At 39.3% G+C, this 14,744-nt stretch overlaps 1 protein-coding gene across 14 annotated transcripts in view; it reads right to left on the bottom strand.

Moving 5' to 3' along the window:
* Positions 1-14,744, bottom strand: part of SULF1 (sulfatase 1) — a 185,259-nt gene that overhangs the window by 6,494 nt on the left and 164,021 nt on the right. For 12 of the 14 annotated variants that reach the window (XM_054515574.1, XM_054515557.1, XM_036406703.2 and 9 more), the window contains 9 exons: positions 9,849-10,065; positions 6,417-6,663; positions 4,664-4,760; positions 4,482-4,576; positions 4,011-4,076; positions 3,351-3,523; positions 2,277-2,419; positions 2,050-2,173; positions 959-1,156 (listed from right to left, as the gene is read on the bottom strand). In XM_054515574.1, coding sequence (XP_054371549.1) covers positions 1,050-1,156; positions 2,050-2,173; positions 2,277-2,419; positions 3,351-3,523; positions 4,011-4,076; positions 4,482-4,576; positions 4,664-4,760; positions 6,417-6,663; positions 9,849-10,065 — 1,269 coding nt within the window. In that variant the 3' untranslated portion in view covers positions 959-1,049. Of the gene's footprint in view, positions 1-958; positions 1,157-2,049; positions 2,174-2,276; positions 2,420-3,350; positions 3,524-4,010; positions 4,077-4,481; positions 4,577-4,663; positions 4,761-6,416; positions 6,664-9,848; positions 10,066-14,744 lie in introns of those variants that run through there. The other 2 variants (XM_036406702.2, XM_054515586.1) reach the window with 2 other exon arrangements.

Here is a 14,744-nt window from a genome sequence, read left to right as displayed (position 1 = left end):
GACTCCTGGAAACTAGTGAAAAGGTTCTTTTCAGAAGATTCTGTGAAAAAGGTTTTATGCAGACTTGTACACCCCTTGACTCCCTTGTTTACTTTTCAAGTAAGCAATGTGTATCAGGAGCTACTCCTCCAAAGTGTATAGAGGTGAAAATGTATAAAACTGACAAACTGTGAAAAGGAGTCCAGTCTAAATATGACATTCACAGATGTTAATCTGGTTTTCACCCTGAGAACAAGTACTGCTCAGTGAACAGCAAGTGCAGTACTCTTAAGACCTGCAGTTTTTTCAGTCTCTTCAGGTTTTTGCTTTATGTTTGTCTGGTTTCGCCACCAGGAGACACAGGGCTCTGAATGGTAAACATGTAGGGACAATAAGTATACTTTTAAACAGAAAAATATACTCTCAAAGAGATGTCTGTCATGTATTCCTCAGGTTCAAGCGTTAGGCTTAAAAAACCTCACTTGGTGCCTTTCCTCTGTTCAAATAATACAACAGTTTAAGGAAATTTTATTTCATGCTAGTCTGATCTGGTCCCAGCCCAAAGGAGCTTCATCTTTCTGCCACACTTAAATTCAACACTCTGCTGCTGGCTTCAGAGCACAGGCTGCTCATATTGAGCACTGCTTTTGCTTAAAGTGGTATCTGCCAACATTTCTGAAAGCCAGTGAGAAGATTTTGCTTTGCTTCCATAGGTTTGACTAGGTCCTTTGTACTTCAGAAAGCCTTTTAAGCATACTTAGTTTACATTTAAAAAGCAGCTGTGAAGACCTACTAAATAAAACCAGAAAAACACCTCCAACCCATCCAAAATCAACACAATAACACAAGAGCAACCCAAAAGAGGTGATTCTTCCTGTGTAATTTTCCTTGGGCAAACATCTAAGGAGTACAGGCATGAAATATGAGCTGTATGAAGTCTTGCTATGACAATGAGCTACGTTAAATGCAGAAGGGTAGATATAAAAAACAATGGCCAAGTTCAGTGTAGGGTAGTTAGAAAATGCATGCATCGAAAGCTACGCTGTGTGCAAGATGGCAGGATACAGACATTAGTTGAAATGGACTGGAGTCATGCAATTATTTGGAAAGAAGCTGCTGAGGAGAATAAAAAAGTGTGGATACCTGTGTGGATCATAGCTTCCTCCATCTTTATTTCCTGATATAGGAAAATACAAGAGTAACTTTTGTTAGTGTTTAGAACTTGTAAAACCATTCAAAATGTAGTTTTCCATGCACAGCATCTAATTCCTAAAAAGAAATGTACTGTGTTAAATAAAGACAGAGCTGCAGTCCAACAAAGATTTCCTGGAAGTTTTACACAAAAGAACTGAAAACCCACAGGTTCTCAAAAATAATAAAACCCCAAAACAATTAGAAAAAAGAGAAACATTGGTAGATGTAGAAAGGGATACAAAGAGGCAATACCACAAATTATGTAGAATGGAGCATTCCTGTGAAAAAATAATAAATCACAATGTTCAATCAACCAAAGTTAAGTGCAATGAATTCCAGAGACTTGAAGTAAAAATAGCTTTGTTTTACTCAGAGACTCTTGTAAAGAAATGCTGCTTTCTTCAAAAATGAAGGAGGTTACTGGTGATTAGAAGTTTGCAACGTTACGTCTCAGTTGTGGTAAGGAACCTGAAGTTGTTGACATAGGCAAACAGCATTTGAAATAAACACAGGATTTAATGCCTCACCTGATACTGGGAGGCAAAAACTAATGAAATAAACCCTGCAAGAGAGAAAAGAGTTATGGCTGTGAAGATCTGCATGCAGCTGTTATTGATTAGCTCCAATAATGATATCCCTTCTGCAGCATTTCTGTCAAGTGATGGGTTTTGCCATCAATATCTGTCAAGAATAACCTGTGCAGACTTGCAAAGAAGCCTCCTGGTCATGCAGATGTGCACCACTGGTGTATATGGATAATTCCAAATTGTTCAGAGCAACACTTAGGAGAGTGACACTTCATGGATACAATTAGAACTTAAGTAGATGAAAACAATGTTAATAGAATGGAAATAAATGCTGCTATTTATCTTGTACCTGTTTCAAGTCCCTTTGGCCTTGGATTGCACTGCTTGTAACCTTGACAACTTCTCAGTTCCATCAGCTGGACGTGTAATTGATTCAAAATGCCTCTTTCCACTGTGTGAACTGTATTGGTCAGCTGAGAAAGAGAAGAAAGAGGGAAATTATTCTTGTTAACAAAAATTAAGGAAACCCTGGAGGAGTCTGGTGAATGACATTTTGTAACAGGGAAAGGGGTTTACCTGATAGGGATCAGTGTTCATATCAAAATACTCCAAGAAGCCGGTTGCAAACTCACAAAACAGAAAATTGTGGGTGTCATTAACTGTTCTCAAACACCAGTAAGTGTTGTTGTTGGAGCTTGTGCAAGCACAGAAAGAGCCCACTGTAATTATACAAACAAGTTATTAATTTCCAGTCAAAATAATATGCTTGTTTCTTCTACTAGTACCTTAAATCACAGTAATAAAGTACTAGATTTGCCTTAGGTTTTTATTTTGATTTATTTAGATTTGGGTACTGTGACTAGCTGTGAACAGACTTAATAAAAACAGTAATAGTATTATAATACAGTAACCCCTCTTTAGATTGTGAATATGAGAATATTCACATATGAGAACCCTTTTCATAACTTTTTGTTGTTCCACAGTTAAAAAGAAATTAACTAATGTAATTGTTGTATTTAAAACAAAATCATGCATATGACTACTTTAGGAATATTTTTAAATGTAAAGTACATAGTAGCAGAAGTCCTAGTACAATCAGATTATCACTAGGAGACAATTTCTTTCTCCAAATGAAAAGTTGTTCTTAGCAAATTTTCAGCTTGGGGTCAAATATGTTGTAACTTAATCACCACCTGATCTTGAAATTTCTGCAAATAAAGTTTTCAGTCACTTTTCTTTCTCCATTATCACAAGTGAGAAAAAATACTGGTTTTTAATGCTGAATCCTGAGAAAAGTTTAAGTATGTCTCAGTGGGATAGTAATCTATATACCCTGAAGTTTAAAGAGACTTAAAATATCCTTTGCCTCTAATATTTTGTACATATACACAAGTGCTATGCAGTTATGATTTTGAAAATATTTTAGCATATAAAAAGTGGAATAATGGGAAGAATCACAAGGGATAGTATCTGCATTTTGTTCACTATATGCTGTTTATTATATACTTTGAAATAAAAATGTTAAAGTAGACCTTTTATGTGCTGAAGTTTTTGACAACATTAAAGGTCAGAATAATGTTTTGATTGCATGAAGTGGAAAACCAGCAGAGGATAACCTAGATCACATCTGCATTTCGACACAAGACTCACAGTTCCAGAATGGTGCTGTTTGCCAGTGGTTGTTGTCATGGGTGAAACATGTCAGCCCAGGAAGGCTACACTCATCTCCCTTCTTCTGGCGCCTTTTTCCCTTGCGCTCCTTCTTCCTTCTCCGGTTCTCTTTGAACAGCTGCAGTTTGCCATCCACCTCCTGTGCCGCTTCTCTGTTCAGGGAGGAAGTTGGGCATGGATGACTAAGAACAGTCTCTGTTTGGTTGACAACAGCACTAGCAGTTTTTACTTCTTTCTGGATTTTATAAAGGTGAAAGGATGAGGACAGGACCTTCTAGCTCAGCTTCCCCAGCTGCTAAGATAAGGTGCTCCCTTCAGCAAGCATGAGAAAGGATGCACTGCTGCATTTAGGTTTTACTGGATCTTCTTAAAAAAAAATTGATCAGTTTCTGATAATACTATTTTCATCCTTTTTCTATCAATAGGTTGAAGAAATATTATCCATAAACTTTCACAAGTTGGCCCAAAACTACTGAATGTTTCTTGTGATGGCTTGCTACATGTGACCTTTTCTTCCCTTCACTTAAAACACAAAACACAACAAAACCCAAACCAAAAAACTCCCTAAATGCCCAAAACTACATTTATCCAGACACCAAAAAATCAACTGTGAGAGTGAGAGGTTAATAATAGCCTTACTTGAAGGGATGAAGATGGCTCTTGAGTTTGTCTTGGGCCTTTACCCCCTTCTCTTTGTTGTAATAGCTACAGGGAAAAAATTTAGGAATTATTAAGTAATTAAACTGCTTTCAACACAAAACCAAAACAGAAATATACCATGGTTGACATTTTCTTAAGGAACTATACAGACTTAAAAATTTCACTTAATTTAAGGAAGTTCTATCTGTGTCATCCTATGCTAGGCTATAGCAGAACTACAGCTGGATTCAAACATGTTAGTAGAATACAAACATATGTAATCTTAAACCGTTAAAGTTTATCTTCTTGTGGTTCACAGTAGCTTCTACTCATATCTAACCAAAAAGAGGCCTACAAAGGTTATAAATATCAATAAAGCTTTGTTTTTTTATTTTCAATCTCAAGATCCTGGAAAATGTATAAGCCTTAGAAATCAGAGTAGTATTCAGTATTTAGTACCACCTCTCTTACCTCTGTTTACTACAATCACATTCATCTGGTTTTCTTCTTTTTAGGTGTCCTCTAACTTCCCTCAAATTCTTAATTTTGTCTTGGAGAGCTTCAATCTGCAAAGAGGATATTTCTGACTCAGAATTATTCTTTGAAAAGCTATCAGCGTAAAGACTTCCCTGAGATTTTAAAATACCTCTTACCTCCTTATCAATGTAAGCCTTGTGATCCTTCCAGGCTCTGGCAGACTGGTACAGCTCCCTCTCACAGTGAATAGTGTCATTTGGAAGAATGAAACATCTGTAGATGTGAGTTTAAGAAATAGGAAAATGAAGGTCACTTGTTTCCCAGTTACCCACCCATTTTTTCTATTTCTTCCAACATTCCTTACAATTTTTTTTATATTGTTAGTAAACAGATAAAAATGAACCTCTACAAGGTCTTCCTCTGTTGACTTAATAGTAACAATTGCTTTTATCTGTTTTCTCTGGAAAACTTGTCAACCACAACAGATGGTCTGTGCCTGCTAAGCAAAAAATGCAATAAATTCTTATTCAATCAGAAATGAAATTGAAACTGAAGTAAAAATCTGCTCAGAATTTAAAGCCCCTTGTTAATCATATGTGCCATTGTTTATTTAACCACCAGCTGCTGAGAAATACGTTCTCCTTGCCACATGAATGTGGCTCATCTTCCCAGCATGCAAAACACTCAAGAAGAGAACATACAGTCAGAGGGCTGAAGATCAATATAATCAATAAAGACCAAGAAGAACCAAAGTTAGAGGAAAGAGTTCGAACATGTCATTAAACAAAAAGTCTACAGAGCACTTGGGTTAAAAATCAGCACAATGACAAAAATATTCACAACTGTGTTTGAAAAAACAGCTCTACCAAGAGGAAAAAAAAAGCACAAGAAAGACCGAGGCAGTGGACTGAGACAGAAAATCCAGCAGAGTGGTGCAGGCTGGGCTTTCAAAGTCCCCATGCTGACAAACAGAAATTCCTAATTAGAGAAATACAATTTTATAGGCAGAACTTTTCTTGGGTCCTCCTTCATCAGAACTCTTCTTTTAATTTTTGCGAAGAATAACAGAAAAAAGAGGTAGAGGCTCATCTCTGTTGACATTATCCTATTCTGGTTTTTTTCTTCACTCAAAGAATTCTGAAAGCAATGCTGCTCTGTAAAGGTCAAAACACTTTATGGAGAAATCATATTTTTTTCTGGAAAACTATTTAAAGCTTTAATAATTCTATGGTTGGAAATTCTCAGTGTAAGAAAGGATAATTTCTACTATTCAAAACTAACCTTTGTGTTCTCCTAAAAAAAAGCAAGAAAAGAGATAAACTCTATTTACATTTTACATATAATAAAAGAGATTCAACAAAGTTTTTTTTCCCTGCATATTCCTGGATTTTGAAAGAAATAATATTAAATTTTTAAAATTAAAAATTATTTTGAGATGTTTGCCTTTTCATTCAGATTTAGTGTATCTTGAATAAACAGGTCTAATGTAACTTAGCTAGTGCTAATGTCTGCAAATTAAGAAACATGATGTAGCTGATCTAGTCTATCCTCATGGGATGGGATCAATCATCTCAGATTTAGGCCTCTATCCTAAACTGTAGTCTAGACTTTATAATAAACAGCAGAAGCATCAGCTTAACAGGGTGATTAATCCATCACAAAATGCATATTTTGATACAAGGGATGAATTTCCCTCTGGAGATGCCTACTCTTCCCTAGAAATAAAACCTAAACCAGAGGTCTCCAATTAAAATACAGATACTAAATATAAATTATTCCACTTCCTAAAAAATACAACTTGGGTGAATCTAAAATCTATGATGTCAGTTTCAAGTTCCTAAATATTGTACAGAGGGAGAAAGAGTACAGCTAGAAAATGAAGATTTGGTTTTAAGAAACAGAAATACCGTACAGAGAAAGCAATCATACTTGTGTGTCACTCTGACAGAGCTGGGTTGACCCAAAGCATCAGTGCCATCAGCAACCATTGTGTCACGAGCAGCACGAGCAGTTTCCTCTCCTTCCTCCTCATTTCCAGCATTGTGACGCTTGGTGATACTTCTGGTCTTCAACACCTGCAGTTCTTCTTCTTCCAGATTTATGTCATATACCTCACCTTCAAATTCCACTGACAAGGACCGGGTTTGGCGAGTGTGAACAAATCGAGGTTTGTATTCTGAACCAGAAGAAACATTCACAGTCAAATATATATGTATATATAGGTATATACATGATCTGTGTCATGAACACAAAACATATTCCAAAGAGAAGAATGTGGTTCAATAAAAACAGTTGATTTTTTCCGTGACTTTACAGAAACTTATTTCATGTTTTTTTGATACATTGTGCCCCACACTTCATGTGTAGCATGAAATTTTGGTTGCTTCGAGGTATGCATTTCATGCTAGTCTGACCTTATGCCACAGTTAGCATCTAAATCTTCAAATAAAAAACAGCATCTCTGAAATCAGATATCTAGAAAGAGACACTAAAAAAATCAGAGAACACAGGATTAGAAACCACTTTAGAAAATGAAATAATTCAGTACTGTGAAACAAGGTTAACACCTGTAAATTGGCATGTGACATACTAATGTAGACTTTAGAATAAAAAATTAATTTTGAAAAGGTTAACACCTTTTCCTTTTTAAAGGTAAGAATTTGGAGGGTAAGAATCTGTCAGATATCAGTATCTGTATGTACCTATATGTATATATGTACATATACTTCAAAATATATGTCATCTGTATTTATGTGTGCAAGCCATAGATCACCAAAGAATTGCTGCATTGCAGAGCTACAGTGAAATTAATTATGCCACTTTTACCCCTTCAAAGCTCTGAGCTTAGTAGGGTTACAGCTCTTTTAGTTACTGTGCATATGAGTAAGATTAACTAAGACAATTAACTCTTTTGAGAGGTCTTTACTTTCATGTACAAGAGAACCTCTGTTTGGTCACAGACTGAAAGATTTTACTTACACTTTTTGCTTCTTTTGCTAAATGCACTTGATCCAAACCAAGATGATAAAACTACCAGTCAATACCACACCAAAGCATGCTGTATCTAGCAATGGTGCCTTGCAAAGCCACACACACAGAGCTCTAGACATACAAAATTAAGTTTGCAAAAAGTCAGTTGTAGGGCATTTCCATTTGTTGCATCTATGCTGAGCACACCCATGTCACCGAACAATAATTTATCCAGCAGAAAACAGCAGCTGTAAGAAAGTACTGCCTTTGGCAGGCAGCATCAGTTCTAGTGAAGTTTTTATGTTAGTGTCTTTGAGAGACACAGGCTGAATCTTTCCTGCAAGAATCTTTTAAAGGAGAAGATAGTGAGCCTCATTGAACTTTTCATTCAAACCACCTTGGTCTAAACCTTTTCAGCAATCACCTGCTGTCAGATGGAAAAAAGTCTCAGTCAAGGCAATGAGGACATTCATCTTCATCAACAGTAAAACTAGTTTCAAAGCATCTTTCTGGTCTGTAACCATATTACTCTTTAATAAAATTATGTAAAAGATTCATAGGGTCAGACACGACAATTTTTTGCATTTGACAGCCTCTGATGATACTGCTTAGTACACAAGTGGTTGAAAGGGTGGAATATAAAGGCATCTCATGCACATGTCATCTGAAGACAAGCCTGAATTAGTAATTCCCTTCAAAATATTTCATCATTATGAATCTTTCTCTGCTCTACTCAGAGGACTGTTAAGGCTGATTTGGAGGAGGCAGAGAAGGGAAGAGATGTAAGAATGTTGTAAAGAATTAAAGCATAACAAAACAACTTTTCCCGACACCTCTTTCAGATGTTTTCCATCCTTCCCCTACTTTCTCTCCCCAAGTAACTTGCTCCAGTCACAGCCCCCTTTCAGCCCTTGCTGGTGACTTGGTAGCACCTCTTTCCAAGGTACACAGAAGGTATCTCCCCACAAAAATATCGCTTGAGGGAACATTCCCAAGTTTGAGAATCACCCTGGCAGCCTGTAGCATGTACACTTTTCAGCAGAGCTCTGCTCTGTATACACTGTGAGGTTCCTCTGGTCATACTAAACAAATGGAAGAAATTAGATCAAGACAGTATTTAGGCCAAACAATGAGACAACTTAAGACAGACAATATTGTGGTTGAACGTACAAAGAATACCAGGGATTCTTGTTCACATCCACAGTGTGCGGGGGTTTAAATCAGGAAATATTTGGAATGATACTGACATTATTTTCTTAGTTCATAGACATCTGTGCAGCACCTTCTAACTTTTGTTTCTCGTACAACTTCACTAACATCTTGCTTTGAAGACCCATCTTTATTTTATTTCCCAGTCTTGCACTCTCCTGCTGAAGAGCAGGAGAACACAGCCTGCTCTTCAACAAATTCTAAAATCTGCTTCTATTGCTTCAGCTACAGAAATTCACTTGCATTGCTGGGCAGAGATAAGAAAAATCGTGCTCCATTTAAAATGGCCTCTTCAAATAGGCTTCTTTTGTAGAAATCATTAGCAGAAAGAAACCCAAGTGCTACAGTCCTAAAACCCGCTCGTACACTCCCTTCAGCCCTCGCTCCACTAGAGGACACTGTGATCTCGCTGGTGTCCCTGCGGGGATCCCGCGGCGCAGGGCAGGGACAGGGGAAGCGAGAGCCGGGCAGAGTTTGGGTCCGAGAGCAGCCCCGCCGCGCCTCGGGGAGCACATGTGTGCGGGGCATCGCCAAACTGCGAGTGCATCCAGCCTTAGCCGTGCAATAAAACGCTTGTCGCGGCCACCTCGGCGGGCAGCGGCCCCGAATCACCGCGGGGCTGTCGTGTGTGAGCTGTGCGAGAGGTGGCACCAGAGCACCACCGCCACCAGCGCCGCACCGCAGCCTAAAGGCTGCTCCTCACCCTGATCCAAGGGATAAATATCCTTGTTCTTGCTGCTGTTGGAATCACAGAATGGTTTGCGTTGGAAAGGACCTAAAAGAATTGCCAGTTCCAGCCCCCCTGCCGAGGGAAGGAACACTTGCCGCTAGAGCAGGTTGCTCAACCTGGCCTTGAACACATCCAGGGATGGGGCATCCCCTTCTCTGGACAACCCTCACAGTACTGATTTTCTTCCTAATATTTAACCCAAACCTACTCTGTCCAACTTCAAAGCGATTTCCCCTTGTCCTATCACTAAATGCCCTTGTAAATTCCCTCTCCAGCTCTAGGCCCACTATAGGTACTTATTACAGAGGCAATTATGCAGAACCTGACTACCAATTCTGGACATCTTCATGAGACACGAAGGTGAAAGCAAGAGCACACTGGTAGGAAAATGCTCTGCTAGCCATTTCCCCCTGCTGTCTGCCTCAGAGTCCAAGGGATCAAGTAACACTTACTTTGCACATTAGGGTTTCTCAGGAACTGTCTTTGATTTTTCCTTTGGGTCCTGCTGTTCCGGTAATCAGTGTCTCCACAGTGGCAGTCCTTGTCTTTGCCGCCGTAGCCCCGGGAGTGGAGGCTGCGCGTTCTCTTTCTGATGGCCAGGATGTCGCTCGACACCTTGCACTTGTGGATTCGGAGTTTGCCAGAAGCATCCTCTGTGCACTGCCACTTCTGCAAGAGAGAGACATGAAGGTGATTTCCCAGCAGCCTTCCAAACCCCTGTTGCTTTCAGGTAGACAGTCGAAGGAGACAGGTACATTTGTTTTTAAATTTAAGCAGCCCCTTAAATAGCAAACTGAGAAGGGAAATATTTTAGGGCAAAAATTAAGTCACATTCTCCACAAGGTCTTTCTCACGCTAGGAAAACATAAGCTTGAATGAAATCACCTCAAATCTGCATAAAATATACAACCCAGGACAAAAAAACCCCAACAAAACAACAAACAGAAAACAAACACATATATATATATGTAAATCAAGAGTATCTAGACTACACACATCCCTGAAAAGAGCAACTTAAAAGTCTTAATTTACTAAGACAAGGAGTAGTAGCAAGGCAGTTTTCACCCACCCTTTTTCTTCTTTGAAAAAAAAAAAAAGTACTTTGTTCTGTGACTTGGATTTTTCTAGCATGATTCAGGGAAAAATAAAAATAATCCCAAGTCCATGGATGAGGAAGAATTGGTTCAGTTGTAGAGTGTTTTGGAAAGAAAAGAACAAATTGTGGATGTAATCTACAGAAAAATACATAAACCATTCCCTACAGTCAGCAGGTGCAAGCAAGGGGAAGAACCTTAGGGACAGTAAACAAGAAATTATCTTGGATAAACTCCTTTGGAGTTATAAGTCATGAGATTTGTATGAGACTTGGGAGGAAAAGCTCTGGAAGGAGTACCTGTAAAAAGCATTGTGTGTGTGCTGAATATCAGAGCAAGTGTGGGAGAATGAAAGGAAACAGTTTTTTTTTTCCCAGTTTGTCTGCACAATATCTGCCTGACTTAATTATCAACATCACTGAACCAGATGGAAGATTCCAGGTGGATTTTTCCAGTGGATCCCATCACCTTCACATTTCAAATTAAAAAACAACTGGGACTTTCATTTCCTTTCCACATCATACTGTTGTAAAAAACCTAAATGTTATTTAAAAACAAAAGAGATCAGAGCTCCTTTGCCCACACCCAAAGCTTGCCATACATGGCACTCACAATACACTACACAAAATAAGAAGTCTGTGAAGATTTTAAGTCAGCAGTAGTCTGAATAACAATAGGTAGAACTAGAAATACGTATGTTTATTTATAATTTTAATGCAACCATAAATTACTATTACTCAGTGAGTTTTGTTCACTTCTTCATCTTAAGCCACAATGAACAGAGTTTGCATACAAAGCACTAAGCTTGGTTGGATATTGCAAAGAGCAAAACTCAGTAATGCTATTGGTAACTGGAACTTTTTAGCTGCAGTTTCAGTAAAGTTTCTCTGTACTGTGTCCTGTTTTTGGTTCCCATGACTGAATAGCAAAAGTAGCCTTCTCTTGCCTCATTAATAATAACAAGAGAGATGAATGCTGGTTCTAATGGAGTTGCCAACCTAAATTTTGAAATGGACACTAATATCAGAGCATGCACATTTCGGTGAGCTCCATTAACTAATGGCTGCTCTGGACTGTTTTGGGGATGCTGTCATGCTGACTGAAGAATGGAGAAAGAAAACTGAGCCTCAGGTAGATTTTCTGGCCTGATAACCTGAGGAATGAGCTGATGTGAGCCTGAACCACAGCACCACGAGTGCACTCTCTGGCCTAACATGTGGGCTGAATTAAAGATGGATTCCATGCTGAGATCCTCCTGTGGATTGGCAGGACTCTGATCTCAGAACAGTAAGCCATGTGTAAAAGGACCTTAATTTGAACAAGTCCAGTAACTGGCAGAGAAATGACATTTGTGCCCAGACTTTCAGTGTAAAGGTACATCTATAAGTGACAATGTAACTTTCTACAAGAAAAGGTGTCCAAGAGCTGTAAAGCTTTGCAGATTTTATTCTCCCATAGCATGTGCTCTCTTCTGCAGCAAGAGATGATTGTTACAGGATAAGAGTTGACTGCACCACTATATTTCCTGTCTTTATTGGGTATGTGTTACATTTATAAACATATGGCACTATCTTTTAAGAAGTCTCAAAAGCAGCATTTTAAAGTAGAATAAGTATTCTCTTTGTCTCCTTGCATTAATCATAGCGAGAGGTTGTAGGAGTGGCTTCAATAACCTTTTAGATCATTTTAACAGTATTATGACTAACACTGAAACAACACGCTCTGTGTCTAGTACAAGCCAATAATAGTTCCCTATTTAAAACAGGGATTAAATGTGATTCATTTCCTCTTTTATTTTCCTTTTTAAAATTTTATTTTAAAAAAAGTGTCATTATAAAGATGCTTTGGAGTTCTAAGATGGAATTTCCAGTCTAACTTTCCTGAATCCCTGCCCGTGCCAGTGTAATCAGACACTGAGCATGCCTTATGCAGTTAAGTCATAATGGTCCTTGTGCTCATCTTTAGATCTATAAAATGCATTAACGCACATAAAGGAAGATTCTGACTGAATGCACTGCCCTGTCCCCTGTTTTCTACCTTCTTTCCCAGTTTGAATACCAAACTATTCTTTGAAGTTCAGGACTATTAATTTTGGTTTCTGGCTCACGATTTCTCCATCAATTAAATAACCCCATTAGCTAACACAAGCTAAATATGTCTTCATAAAATTTTAATTTGTATATGTTTTCTTATTTTCCCCATGTTTATCTTTTTTCTTACAATGATATTTCACAGGACACCTAAGACAATCTAACAATTCACTGTTGCCATAGGAATATAGGATAGTCCTTGCTTCTGGCTGCCTGTTGATTTAGGGACCCTTGCACTGATTTATTCTCACCTTGGTAGGAGAAAAGAGAACTAACTCAGAATTAAAACTCTAAAGCAATAGTAGAGATAAAAACCAAGCTCCTGACATTTGGCTGCAACAAGCTGTTATATTGTTTCAGTCATGTTGTGAAACTTCATCTGTGTCAGCCTTTTTCCTTGTCATTGACTCATCTTTTCCTTCTTTCATCTCATTTCATCACTTACCCTCCAGCCACTATTTCCGTCTCACCTCAGCTCCTTGCCTTCAGTTCACATTCCTCCTCAATTTCGGCTCAGAAGGAAAGCAAAGGTGAAAAAGGATCTTTAATGCTTCCACACCAGTGGAGCCCTGACACCCCACACCTGAAAGCTGATGGAACTTAGCCCACTGGGAGGAGCTTTGCTAGTTTACAGCCACCCTGAACCAAGCAGGGTTTGTTCTGCATATGCACTTGGAGCCTTAGCTGGGTTTGTGTGTGCTGGCTGCCAGCTCTTCCCAGTGCCTTCCCTGCCCCCATCAGCAAATTGCAAAGGAGCTTAGGAGAGATAAAAGTGTCAAAGGACTGAGCAGCTAAGGACTTTGGATTTGTCTTGTTCGAAAGAGGCAGCCTGAGGGGCAATGTAATTTCTCTTCACAGCTCTCTGAGGAGGGAAAGCAGAGAGGGTGATGTGGATCCAGTGATATGACATATGGGAATGGTTCAAAGTTGCGCCAGGGGAGGTTCAAATTGGACAATAGGATGCCTTTCTTTACCAAGAGAGTGGTCAAACACTGTACAGGCTTCCTGGGGATGGGGTTGTTGCCCCAAGCCAGTCAATGTTCAAAAGGCATTTGGAAAGTACTATTAACGACACACCATGGAAGTGGCCAGGCAGTAGGGCTCAATGATCGTTGTAGGTCCCTTCCAACAGAAACAATTCTGTTCTATCCTATTCTGTGCTGATTTAGGCTGAGGTAGAGTTAATTTTCTTCACAGTGGCTGGTATGGGGCTGTTTTGGATTTGTGCTGAACACAGGGTTGATAATATAGAGATGGTCTTGTTATTGCTGAGCAGGGCTTCCACAGAGCCAAGGCCTTTCTGCTTTTTCTGCTGCTGAGGAGCCTGGGTGTGGCTGGGGGGCTGGGAGGAGACACAGCTGGGACAGGCAACCCCAACTCACCAAAGGGATATTACAGACCACAGGACATCATACTCAGTATATAAAGTTAGGGAAGAAGGGAACATTTGGAGTCACTACCTTTGTCTTCCCAAGTCATTGTTACATGTGATAGAGTTCTGCTTTCCCAGAGATGGCTGAAAAACTGCCTGTCCCTGGGAAGGGGTGAATGAATTCCCTTTTGCTTTGCTTGTGTACACTGCTTTTCCTTTCCCTATCAAACTTCATCCCAACCCATGACTTTTACAGCTTTTGCTCTTCCAATTCTCTCTTCAATCCCACTGGCAGGGAGAGAGTGAGTGGCTGTGTGGGTTTAGTTGCTGGCTGGGGTTAAACCATTATACCTATCCTGTCCTATCCTATCCTATCCTATCCTATCCTATCCTATCCTATCCTATCCTATCCTATCCTATCCTATCCTATCCTATCCTATCCTTCAGAAGTCAGGCTTCTTTAATCTCTGCCAAATCTGAAGTTTAAACGTGTAAGTACCTGTGCCTGTTCCTCAGTGTTGAGGCAAGCAAGGCAACAGTGCTGCAGCAGGAGCTTTTCCTTGGATAATGGCACTAGCACGATGCACTTTCTTCTGCAGATAGAGGTTTGTCCTCATAATGACTTTTCAAAGACAAAGGGTAGAACATGGGCTGGTGAAAAGGGATGGTTTGTCCTTGGTGGCTTTGCTTTGCCTTGCTACCTGGCATGCCTCCAGTTGTGACTTGCAGCTACATAAGGAAGACAACACCAATTGGCTTCATAACTACCTGGGGTCTCAATTTCCTGGTATT

This window comes from Molothrus ater, chromosome 1 (assembly GCF_012460135.2).
Source record: "Molothrus ater isolate BHLD 08-10-18 breed brown headed cowbird chromosome 1, BPBGC_Mater_1.1, whole genome shotgun sequence".
Lineage (NCBI taxonomy): Eukaryota > Metazoa > Chordata > Aves > Passeriformes > Icteridae > Molothrus > Molothrus ater.
Note: the sequence above shows the minus strand (reverse complement) of the source record. Positions and strands in the feature narration are given on the sequence as shown.